This window comes from Carassius carassius, chromosome 36, assembly GCF_963082965.1.
Source record: "Carassius carassius chromosome 36, fCarCar2.1, whole genome shotgun sequence".
Classification (NCBI taxonomy): domain Eukaryota; kingdom Metazoa; phylum Chordata; class Actinopteri; order Cypriniformes; family Cyprinidae; genus Carassius; species Carassius carassius.
This window is the reverse complement of record NC_081790.1, coordinates 27,552,205-27,565,028: the sequence shown is the minus strand read 5'-3', so window position 1 is coordinate 27,565,028 and position 12,824 is coordinate 27,552,205. Positions and strand designations below refer to the sequence as shown.

The window sequence follows — 12,824 nt, the reverse complement described above, 5'->3', positions numbered from 1 at the left end:
TGGGAGGAAAACGCTTAACCATTCATATTATGAGGATGCTAGAATGTGTTGGTCCAGTATTTCACATTGAGCAGGGTAAGGTCATCTTAAGTTAAGTTGTTCAGCTGCTAGCTGTTCATTTTCTTTAGACAAATATAATCAGGAAGGTTGTTTTATTATAAATGAATGTAAATGGCATTTTCATTGTTTACTCACTGTTTACTTCCTTTTGAAGGTGTGAAAATGTGTTGGTTGATTATTGCACATTGAGCAGGGTAAGCCCAAGCTAATTTGACATTACAGTACATGACTACTTTGGTCTGGTTTACATAGCTACTGCCGTTCAGAATATGCTGGATTTTTGTCAGTAGACTGATCTTTTCCCTATTAACCTGAATATACTTTTTTTTAAGTCCTGGGTAATTTGGTTCATGCTGGCTAAATAAAAGTTTCACTGAACATACAGTATACCTTGACTGCACCTTGTATTTTCCAATTTCTACATATCATGATTACACATTATTTAAGGGGTAAATATATTCTCTATCTCAACATTATTTTTCTCCTGGCTATAATAATTGTTTATTGGTACAATAATTTTGATTAGTTTTGGAGTGGCAGTGATTTGCAGCTGGTAATGGATGGTAAAGAGGTTCTATTGAGTAAGATAGTGGCCTATCTTAAAGAGAATTTAACAAATGAACGTGAACTAGTTCGTTTTTAGATATGTGAACTTAGTTCATTTAAAAAAAAAAAAGAACTATGAACATGAACTAGTTCATTATTATCTGTGTGATCTGAACTTTGAGCTAGTTCTTTTTAAGTATGAACTGGCACAACACTGCCGATGGAGGACCAATTTGCAACTTATTAGGTCAATTGGCAACATGATTGGTATAAAAAGAGCCTCTCAGAGTGGCAGTGTCTCTCAGAAGTCAAGATGGGCAGAGGATCACCAATTCTCCCAATGCTTCGGCGAAAAATAGTGGAGCAATGTCAGAAAGGAGTTTCTCCGAGAAAAAATTGTAAAGAGTTTGAAGTTATCATCATCTACAGTGCATAATATAATCCAAAGATTCAGAGAATCTGGAACAATCTCTGTGCGTAAGGGTCAAGGCCAGAAAACAATACTGGATGCCGTGATCTTCGGGCCCTTAGACGGCACTGCATCACATACAGGAATGATACTGTAATGTAAATCACAACATGGGCTCAGGAATACCTCCAGAAAACAATGTCGGTGAACACAATCCACCGTGCCATTCGCTGTTGCTGGCTAAAACTCTATAGGTCAAAAAAGAAGCCATATCTAAACATGATCCAGAAGCGCAGGCATTTTCTCAGGGCCAAGGCTCATTTAAAATGGACTGTGGCAAAGTGGAAAACTGTCCTGTGGTCAGACGAATCAAAATTTCAAGTTCTTTTTGGAAAACTGGGACGCCATGTCATCCGGACTAAAGAGGAGAAGGACAACCCAAGTTGTTATCAGCGCTCAGTTCAGAAGCCTGCATCTCTGATGGTATGGGGTCGCATGAGTGCGTGTGGCATGGGCAGCTTACACATCTGGAAAGACACCATCAATGCTGAAAGGTATATCCAAGTTCTAGAACAACATATGCTCCCATCCAGACATCGTCTATTTCAGGGAAGACCTTGCATTTTCCAACATGACAATGCCAGACCACATACTGCATCAATTACAACATCATGGCTGTGTAGAAGAAGGATCCGGGTACTGAAATGGCCCGCCTGCAGTCCAGATCTTTCACCCATAGAAAACATTTGGTGCATCATAAAGAGGAAGATGCGACAAAGAAGACCAAAGACAGTTGAGCAACTAGAAGCCTGGATTAGACAAGAATGGGACAACATTCCTATTCCTAAACTTGAGCAGCTTGTCTCCTCAGTCCCCAGACGTTTGCAGACTGTTATAAAAAGAAGAGGGGATGCCACACAGTGATAAACATGGCCTTGTCCCAACTTTTCTGAGATGTGTTGATGTCATGAAATTTAAAATCAACTTATTTTCCCCTTTAAATTATACATTTTCTCAGTTTAAACATTTGATATGTCATCTATGTTGTATTCTGAATAAAATATTAAAATTTAAAACTTCCACATCATTTCATTCTGTTTTTATTCACAATTTGTACAGTGTCCCAACTTTTCTGGAATCGGGTTTATAATATAATATAATATAATATAATATAATATAATATAATATAATATAATATAATATAATATAATATAATATAATATAATATAATATAATATAATATAATATAATATATAATTAGGGATTAATGAAAAATGCATTAATTGTGCAATAATTTTTTTTAGTTGACACGTTAAAAATATTTAAAACCAATTAACACAGCATCCAGTTTTTTCCTGACATCCATTACAGCAGTACAGTTGTTACAGTACTAAATGCAGTTGCTGTCAAACGTGATGCATATTGCCTGTTATAGATAGCAGCTAAGTAGTTCTGTTTTAGTTTGATGAAGAAGTTGAAGAAGTCACAAAAGAATTGACATTCACAGCTGAAAAGACATAACTTGCTTCTTTTCCGAATGAGTCTACATTCTGAACTAATTGGCTGAATGAATGACTCGCTTAATTAAGATTGTGACTTACCACCACCTAGTGGTAGTTTAAGTAATTTAAGTTTAATCAGAGTATAATAATAATCAATAATTTAATATTTTTTATTAATTATGATAATTTATGCAAAGTTTCTTTCTACAGCTACTTTTTTTAATGTCTATTCAATGATTTATTCACCTAAAACAATAATGACTATCTTTCGGAGAGTAAATTCTCAGCGAAAATTGATGTGCAATTAGCTTAAAAAACGTAATTACTTGTTAGCCCTAAATATAATACATAATGTACAAAATGTTATTTTTAGTGTGCAAATAATAGACTTAAATCAAAGGAGTATCAATTAAAATCACTCAATTATTGGATTTCCACCCTACCTTCACACCATCTGTCTTCTTGCTGATCCCACTTTTCCCTCCTGAATGAAAGACAAAGAAAAAGAGCGAAATTGCTATAAGAAAGGGCACAAAAGCCCAGAAAAGCATAGTGAGGGGCATAGCACTGCTCGTCTCTCCAGCTGCAGCTGGCTCTGGAGGATCTGTTGACTTTTTAAAATAGGTCCTGGGAGTTTCCAGCATGCATAATCACATGCTCCCACACTCCAGGAAAGGCTTCACTATTAAAAGCTGCTCTGAACAAACAATCAGGAATACTGAGCAAATACCAAATGTTAAAAAAAAAACTTTATATATAAAAAAAAAGAATACATGTAGATGCATAAAAAATGCATACACTAATTAGTCCAAAAATAGAAGATGCATGAAAATAAACTATATTTCCTTACTTTTCATTATTTTTTTATTAAAAACCTGTATCACAATTTAATGGAGAGAGAGAGTAACTAAAACCTAAAAGTGCACTGCTGACTACAGCCGGGATGTTTCCGCTGGACATTATCTTAAAGCAGTTAGTGGAGAATGACCACTCTGGGTAAAAATAGACAGGATGTGATGAATGATCAAGAGTGTTTGGGAGTGATAGAATGGCCTGTGAAAACGCTACGGCTGCTACACTTGAACAGGTGGAGCAATCTATTTTAGATCAGACATTGCTGACCTTTTATAGACCCTCAGACGAGGAACAGAATTCTTAAAAAAGAAAATAGGATCGGATTAAGGAATCGGGGGTCCGTGATCTCCTGCTATTTGAAAACATTTTTACGAACATGCATGGTGCCTACATAAAAATAAAAGATTGTATATCTAGCAAATGCAACTTCATTTCAACAGTGTGGCCTTATGAAGTGAAACGATCTGCCTTTACAGGACACATAACATTATTTGGCAAAAAATATTATTTTTCTAGTTTTACTGAAGAAAAAGTCACCTGTATCTTAAAGTCAAGTAAATGTAAATTTTTGAGTGTACTTCCATTTGTAATGGCGAAATAACAAGGGCAAAACACTTCGTACACGCTTCGAACATTCAAATCCCTGCATTTACCAATATAGACCCAATGGGCAATGGAAGGAATTTCAACGAAGCTTCACTAATGTGACCGCACACTTACACCTGAAAAACTCAAAATGTACCCAAAGCACAACTGCATCATCTTCATCTTGCAAATGCAATCTGTCCTTGGTTTGGGCCATATATCATCTTTGCGTTCTGAATGGTGAGAGAAATACACATGCTTATAATCATGGGGTAGCTCTGAACTTTCAATGGACCTGGTGTCCCATACACACTGTGGAACTGCTGTGACCATTTGAATTGAAATAAACTCACATTAAGGTAGACTGATCTCTCTCTAGAGGAATAAGAGTTTAGACTGTGAGGTGCTTATATAATAAAACTAGGATATGTTATGAGTTATAACAGTTGTACTGTCATCTCACCACCAGAGGTCCCCTGTATATTGAGAACTTGGGACTTTTGCATCTTATAGGGTTTCTCATTCATTTATCAGTTTCTATCTTTAGTACAGGGGTTGGACAAAATAATGCGAATGCCTAGGAAAAAGGGAAATGTTGTGCCACCTAAATACAGCTTTTTACCCACCAGATCTGATTCACAACTTTCTCCAATGAATGTAATCTATCAGTTAATCTGTCATTTTCTACAGAGATGTTGAAGAAGGTTCACACTCTGGCCAGGCCAAGTCTCTGTAAAGACCTTTAGTGCACCGTTGTTCCAGTGTAAAATAATCTGTGGTTTCTGATCAAGACATATTGTTTTTAAGAAGATTAGATGAGATAGATTATTAGAGTTACCTGAGAAGTTTCTGGTGGCCAGCATAGTAGTGAGAATAGCACCCTTAAAAAAACACAAACAGAAGATCTTTTAGCAAATGTTTCTTAGTGATAATGGTGTATTGCTATGCAAAATTCAGAATTGATGAACTGGCTCCCTTTTAGTTCATTAGCTAGATTTTGAATTGAATCTACACCACAGGAAATTTAAATGGAATGACAGGAAAAGTATGTGTTCTTCCACCTTGGTACATAAATGTTTTTTAATTTCACTAATAAATACAGTGAATGTTCAAATTCTTTAGATTAAATTTCTATCTGTCCTTCATGTATTTAAACTTTATTTGACCGTTTTTCATTTATCTTTCACAAACAAATATTTTGTCAAAATAACATTCAAAGCTTGTCTTTTCTAATTACAAATTAATTCATGAATAAATGTCTATTTTTACTCCAAACGTTCAAATTCAAATTGCAATTCTGCATCTAGTTTGCTACGTCTGTTCAAATTTTGGAACTGAATTAGAATTCAAAAGGCATTCTTGATTCAGAACGGTGTACACCTGTGATTGGTAAGAACCCAAATAGCCTGATTTCCCCCCATAATTTATTAAAGTGAAGTGTGTGACTCTGGGTATGATTATTATTATTATTATTATTATTCATGGAACAACTCTTGTGGGGTTTAAACCTGCAACCTTTCAGTTACCAGCCCAGAACTTTAAATGCAACTCACAGAAGAGTTTCTCTCAGCCTTACGAGAACTTACCTTGAGCTTTCTTCTAGCGTTGAACTTCTTCAAGCATTCAACAGTCTCCTGTCTGTGCATGCAAGATGCAACAGTGGAGCGATGCTAAAAGAGGTGAAACGAGACGTTATTTGGAGAACATTAAATAAAATATGATGTGATTTTAACGGTAAAAAACTGTGAAAATACAACAGTGCAAATCTGTTAAATGGTTAATGGTTCCTGTAAAAGTTACAGGGGAAAACTGTAAACTGACGTTCCCAGAATTCTCTGCATTGCATTTCAAAATTGGTTTGAATTTGATGTTTTTTCTTTGAAAAACTATGTTTCTTCTTATTTTTTTCTTATCTGTTATGTTTATTATGGGGTTGTATGTTCAGTACTTCAAATGATTGGTATACTAACATAATATCAGTTAATGAAATTACGGTATTTAACTATAAATTTAAGGTAAAATCGACAAAACCTAAAAAGTTGTTACGGTACGGTCTACAGTAGAAATGAGGAAACCACAGCTTCCAGTTTTTTTACCGTAAATGTTACAGTTTTTTTTTACAGTGCAAATATTATTCGGGTTAATTAATTTGCTTACTAAATTAACTGAATTCAAATGTACATATAAGTGATCCAAAGCAATGATATATTAACTAGGCCCAAAGATAAAACACGTAGTGATGTTTCAGTAGTGAACTCACTGAGATCCACGGGTGCTTGAGTGATTCCGCAGCACTGATGCGTTTAGATGGGTTGATGGTCAGCATCTTATTAATAAGATCTTTCGCCTCAGGGGTGACTGTGTCCCACTCAGGTGAAGGAAACTGTGGGTGTAACAACGTGATCCAAGAGTGAATCAGACAACCATTAGCACTTCTGGCATGATTGTCATCAATATTATATGAAGGATGCATAAACTGACATCATAGGCGCCAGCTTTGATTTGCTGATAGAGTCTATGCTGGTCTTCATCCCAGAAGGGTGGGTATCCAACCAGCAGGATGTAGAGAATCACACCTAAAGGAAATTAAGTTAGGAGAAGTGATTTCGCAATACTCTGTTAACAAATGCACAGCTTTGATCTATACTGATATTTAATACTGATGCAACTGGGCAAGCTAAGGAAGACCTAGGAGTGTAATAACTGTTTTTTTATGCATTTATGTGTCTCAAATGTGCAGTTGTGTTTTCTTTTTTTGTACAACAGGGGTATTTTTAAAATGCATTTGCAGGAAAGATTAGAGCTGGAGGTTGTGATTTTGGCCTACTTTTATAATGTACCACGGCTGCTCAAACATTTACCTGTATACATATATAAAAAAATATATTGTTTTACAGAATTGGACTGATTCTTCAAAATACAGAACATAGAATAAAACATTTATTTCACAGCCCTTTAGAGGAATCCCACAGCTGTCAACAATGATTGGACAAAGAGGAAAAAACTGGGCAAGCTCTGATTCCTTTTGGGTGAGTTTTGGGCTGGAAAGCTTTTCTGGGATCTGACAACCCTGCATTTAACAAGTGCTGGTGTTTCCATTCTGCTCTTCTAAATACTGTATATATGACTGCAGAGATTTGCTCCCATTTAAACACAGGAGCATCAAGGCACTGATGTTGGGTTGATGTGGCTTGGCATCAATCCTTAATGGATCTCAATTAATGTTTCTCTCCCAGAACAGAAAAGGACCTCCTCAAACTGTCGTCACAAATTGGGAAAATCCTTTGATCTGATTTTCATTAGTGATCACATTTGTGAAGTAATTCTACCATAAAACACACATGACATTAACATTGTATCAATGTTTGATGCAAAAATATAAAATACACTAACCACATGCCCACAGGTCTACAGCTTTTCCATACGGGTCCTTCCGTAAGACTTCTGGAGAGAGGTAACCAGGAGTTCCAGCAAACCCTGATGTGAAGAAAAAACCATGTAATCAATAAATGGTCTGGAGATGGTTTTGATCAGGGTTAGAGATCACAGACTGAACTGACTGAAATTATCTGATCAATCAGCTTTGAGTAAATTTATCTTTCACTGGGGGGAGTGACTTTATGATGTTAAAGAGGTTTAGTTAAAAAAAAAATATATATATATATATATATATTTTTTTTTACCTGGCTTTTGGTGATGATTATTTATTGTTTTTATATTATATAGGAAAGATTTTAATTACAAGCCTTTAATTTAAATGAATATTCACAGTAAGGTCTAGAATTTATATTTAAAGCTTTTTAAAGCGAGTTGAACCAGACTATATTGGTTTGGTTTTGTCAGCTCTAAACCTACTCTGAAGAAATGAAAGAATATGCACATCGTATAAATAAGAATTAAGATTCCTAAGGATTCAAATGATTGACAATAATATTTAGAAAATTCATCTTGAAATAACATATTAAAAATAGTGAACACTGCAGCATAACACTAGCTACATATAATACATACTGTATGATCACTACTGTACAAGATTTTACTCTAATAATATAGCAAATAAATTAATGGCAAATAAAATCTCACACACTTTTTTGTTGTTAATTAAAGAGCGCTTTGGTAGAAAATGCGCCTCTGGGCGGGTCTACAGTGCGCGTTGACTTTGCTTATTACTCACAGGGATGCATTACACTAACATGGCAAATATTAAAAACCAAAAATATTACAGTGTAAAAGAATATTATTGTGTAGGCTACATAAATATAAAAATGTAATGATGGATAGTCATAGTGTATTAGAATTAGGCTACCTATTTGAAATTCAGCCTATTACTACTTATAATGAAGAATGAAATTGGCTAATTAATTGAACAATAATGCCAATACACACACATATTTATAAACTGGCTCATCGAGCGGAGCTTTGGTGGATTCCTTGAGAAGCGAGCAGTTTTTCCGCCAACAAATTCCACTGGCTGACAAAGGCTGGTATATGGCGCGAGCACATCTCACTCTTAAAGGGAATGGGAGATGACACTCTGATTGGTTTATTGAACGTTACACCCATTACTCATTAAGAGAATAGGGACAACCCATTCCAAAAATGCGCCCCGGTGCACGGACTGTTTTCCGCTTTACACTTTGTGTTTAGATCATTAAAAAAGGGCCCTAGGTGTGTAGACATGGAGAAACAACCAGCTGAAGTTCAAACTGAACTTCAGCAGAATGAGAAAGAAAGTTCATTTAAGTGACTTTGAACATGGTATGATTTTTGGTGCCAGACAGGCTGGTCCGAGTATTTCAGAGACTGCTGATCTACTGGGATTTTGACAAATAAACCATTTCTAGAATCTACAGAGAATGCTCTGAAAAACAGAAAATATCCAGTAAGCGGCAGTACTGTGGGCGAAAATGCCTTGTTGATGCCAGAGGTCAGAGGAGAATGGCCAGACTGGTTTGAGCTGATAGAAAGACAACAGTAACTTGTTTCAACCGAGGTATAAAGAAGAGCATCTCTGAACACAAAACACGTCAAACCTTGAAGCAGATGGGCTTCAGCAGCAGAAGAACACAACGGGTGCTGCTTCTGTCAGCTAAGAACAGAAAACTCAAGCTACAATTCACATGAGCTCACCAAAACTGCACTATAGAAGACCAGAAAAGACCTGGTTGCCATGTCTAATGAGCCAGATGGGTCAGAACTGATCATAAACAACATGAAAGCATGGATCCATCTTGCCTTGTATTAACAGTTCAGGCTGCTTGTGATGGAGTATTGGTGTGAGGGATATTTTCTCGGAATGCTTTTGGCTCCTTCATACTAGGGATGCACCATTGGTTTCGGGCCGATACTGCCCTCCTGTACTCTTACTCGTAAAAATGCCCCGGTACCAAAACCCGATACCACATAGCGTGTGAACAGAACAGTGTCCAGAAAGAGAAACACTGACTACAGAACAACAGAGAGTAGAATTCATGTCTATGAAGTACATGTAAGTAATTAATTAATTAATCGTTAAGCATACACGATTACAGAAAAAGTGAAACTAGCAGATTGTGTGAAATGCACTAGACTGGAAGTGTCTTCTGCACCAATGCAAACATCTGCGCTCTACTCTAAAATTGCTCTAAAATTATGGTCCGCATACAGTGCTCGCAAATTAGATCACCAAAATAGTATAATGTTAAAATAAGGAGTGGTTCCCTGCATTACATTATTGAGCTGCTGCAATGCTGCAATGCGCCATTTAAATGAACAGTGAAAGTAACAAAAGCTTATACAATACATTTTAACAGGTATAATTAAGTGTGGAAATAATTGAGGGAAATATCTGTTTGCTAACTGAAGCCAACTAACATGATTGTTGTTGCTGAAATAAAAAATAAAAATAAAAAAGACAAATACATCTATCAGTATCGGCGAATAACAAAAATGAAAGCATTGGTATCGGACTCGTTCTGAAAAATGTGGTATCGGTGTGTGGCAAGAAGTGGTCAGGTAGGGGAGGGGACCCACCAAAAGTGGATATACATCGACTATGCCACCCGGAATATACCGGGACATAACAGTCTACCAGTTACAAAATGACCAGGAGGAGAAAAATGACCAGCAGGGGCCTTTTGGATTTTCACCTCACACCATACCACAAACCACTCAATTGTGAAAGCAATACAATTGGCCACACACCACACTACCCCAAGTGGACACACTGAAAGTATAAAACCCCCACTTTAAAAGTTCCTACTCATAAATCACATAATTAACTGGTATAAACTAAGACATTCATATCATAACAGTTAAACGGTTACACAACAAACACTAAAAACAAAGCAGCAGTGCAGTCATACTGATGTACATTCGTCTTCAACCAAGGTACTGGAAACCCCTGGAGGTGTAGTTACACCTGCGAGAGAGAATTCCAATGTAGCAAAATGTAGCTTACCACACAAGACTACAGCTGCTAGCATGCTGAAAAAGGCCTACTTGCGACACCAACATGGAGATGCAACAAACCCTATCCTTTGTCCATGACTTTCCACAATGATCTAGTACCAAGGATGATGCATCTTGACACTGATAGGTACCCAGGCTGGCATGACGTCAACTAATCATATCTGGGCTAATACCTTACCCTGCTACATTCCACCCCCACATCAGGCATCGTCGCCCCAAAGATGAATTTCAAATCTTAAGGATCATCCCAAGGCCTGGGGGAAAACCTTCCAGATTACAGTAAAGGTAATATCCATCTAAAACCTCAGGCTACACACTAGCTGCCTGAACCTCTAGAAGGGAACTTGCAGGGATGCCAATTAAATTACCTGGATAAAAGTAAATTCTGCCCCACATTAATACCCACATTGACTGGCATTAAAAGTACCCCAACTTACCTACCCCAATGATGATGGGGCCACCAACCTCACTAAAAGGCTAGATTTAGGAGGCTCAAAAAGCATAAGGTCATGCAAAACTCACTCTGACCAAGTTACAATTACTAATTGAATATGCCACCTACAATCCACCATATCCTACAACTGCACACCTTGACGGAACCTTGCAGATGGAACAAGGCTGGACGCATACTTCCGGGTAGTATTAGGGGCACCTGGGTTACAGAATTCCACAGCCACAATAAAGAGGCTCACTCAACAGTGGAGAGTACATTGACAGTAATGACAAAGCCATGCTGGAACGCCCAAAACTACTAGAATCACTATTCACCACAAAGCTATAACTCCCTTGTTTGGGGGGGGGGGGGGGGGGGGGGCGCACAGTTTTTTTTCTTTCTATAACTATGGTGTAAAAGGCTGCCTACTCCCAACCACAGGAGGGACCTTTCAAATTGAGGGCAAAGTAGAACATGTTCCCAAACTTTCTTCCAACCAAAATAGCCAGGTTGTCACCCACTACAGTTAAGGGATTACCCACAGGAAGGTTACTTTTGCAACTATGGCAAATAACCATGAAACCTGGGGCTTAATGTACACTTAAAACCATCTAACCTGGTCATGATTTCCAAAGAGCTGATCCAATTGGGCTTACTGGGATTTCAACAGGTCCCTTTACTCATGCTCAAAAAGGGCAACACAGGCTTCTAACAATGGTCTCCACACTACCTGACAGTAATTTAAGGGAACCATTTTGATGCTACCCACCCCCAGATTTCCATTCCACTCTCATCAGGGCCCCAGTATGGACTTTCAACAAACTGGCAAATGCCAATGATGCCCGGTTTCAGCTCTTCACGCAAAAACTACCTACCTCCAGTCCAAACTAACCACCTCCAGGGGTTTCCACATTTGAGATAAAAACGTACTGTATGGTTTAATCCCGAGGGCTCAAGGTCTATGACACTTTAGGGAATCTTTTCATCACTACTACTTACCAACTGTAAGGGAAGTCAAACCAAGGAGGGTTACCTTAAAAAAATTAACTGCACACCAGCTTTACACAACCTCACCCTGAACTATGGCACACCCTGCCGACTACGCCAAATGTGGCAAGAAGTGGTCAGGTAGGGGAGGAGACCCACCAAAAGTGGATATACATCGACTACGCCACCCGGAATATACCGGGACATAACAGCCCTACGAAAGGGCACACAGGTTCGTGGCCAACAGCCAGGGTGAGCATGGAGACAGAGATAGTATAAAACATTTGCAATTTATTTATATACAACTGTAATGGTTCAAACATTGTTTTTTTTTGGATACAATATAAAACATGCCTAATACACAAGTCTACCAGTTACAAAATGACCAGGAGGAGAAAAATGACCTTTCCACAGTGATCTAGTACCCAGGATGATGCATCTTGAGTAATCAAACCATTCCCTTTTCAATAGGATCAATCCCAACACTGATAGGTTCATTGGATTTAAACCATTTTAACCAATGATGAAGGAGTAGGAACGCTGATAGGTTCCCAGGCTGGCATGACGTCAACTAATCATATCTGGGCTAATACCTTACCCTGCTACAGGTGCATCCCTACTTCATACCAGATGAGCATTGTTTAAATGTCATAGCCTACCTGAGTATTACTTCTGACCATGTACATTGCTTTATGACCACAGTATAAACATCTTGTAATAGTTACATCCAGCAGGATAACCTACCATGTCACAAAGCACAAATCATCTCAAACTTGACAGTGAGCTCAGTAAATTCAAATGGCCTCCAGAGTCACCAGATCTCAATCCAACAGAGCACCTCTGGGATGTGGTTGAACATGAGATTCACATCATGGATGAGCAACTGACAAATCTGCAGCAACTGCGTTATGTCAATATGGATCAAAATCTCTGAGGAATGTTTCCAGAAACATGTTGAATCTACTGTATGCTAGTTCTGAAGATAAAAGAGTGTACC

At 37.7% G+C, this 12,824-nt stretch overlaps 1 protein-coding gene across 2 annotated transcripts in view; it reads right to left on the bottom strand.

The window, feature by feature from the left end:
- Window positions 1-12,824, bottom strand: part of LOC132117510 (calcium/calmodulin-dependent protein kinase type II subunit alpha) — a 41,636-nt gene that overhangs the window by 5,448 nt on the left and 23,364 nt on the right. For both annotated transcript variants that reach the window (XM_059526841.1, XM_059526842.1), the window contains exons 8-13: window positions 7,351-7,434; window positions 6,439-6,533; window positions 6,218-6,340; window positions 5,544-5,627; window positions 4,796-4,838; window positions 2,961-3,001 (exon numbers count right to left, since the gene is read on the bottom strand). In XM_059526841.1, coding sequence (XP_059382824.1) covers window positions 2,961-3,001; window positions 4,796-4,838; window positions 5,544-5,627; window positions 6,218-6,340; window positions 6,439-6,533; window positions 7,351-7,434 — 470 coding nt within the window. The remainder of the gene's footprint in view (window positions 1-2,960; window positions 3,002-4,795; window positions 4,839-5,543; window positions 5,628-6,217; window positions 6,341-6,438; window positions 6,534-7,350; window positions 7,435-12,824) is intronic.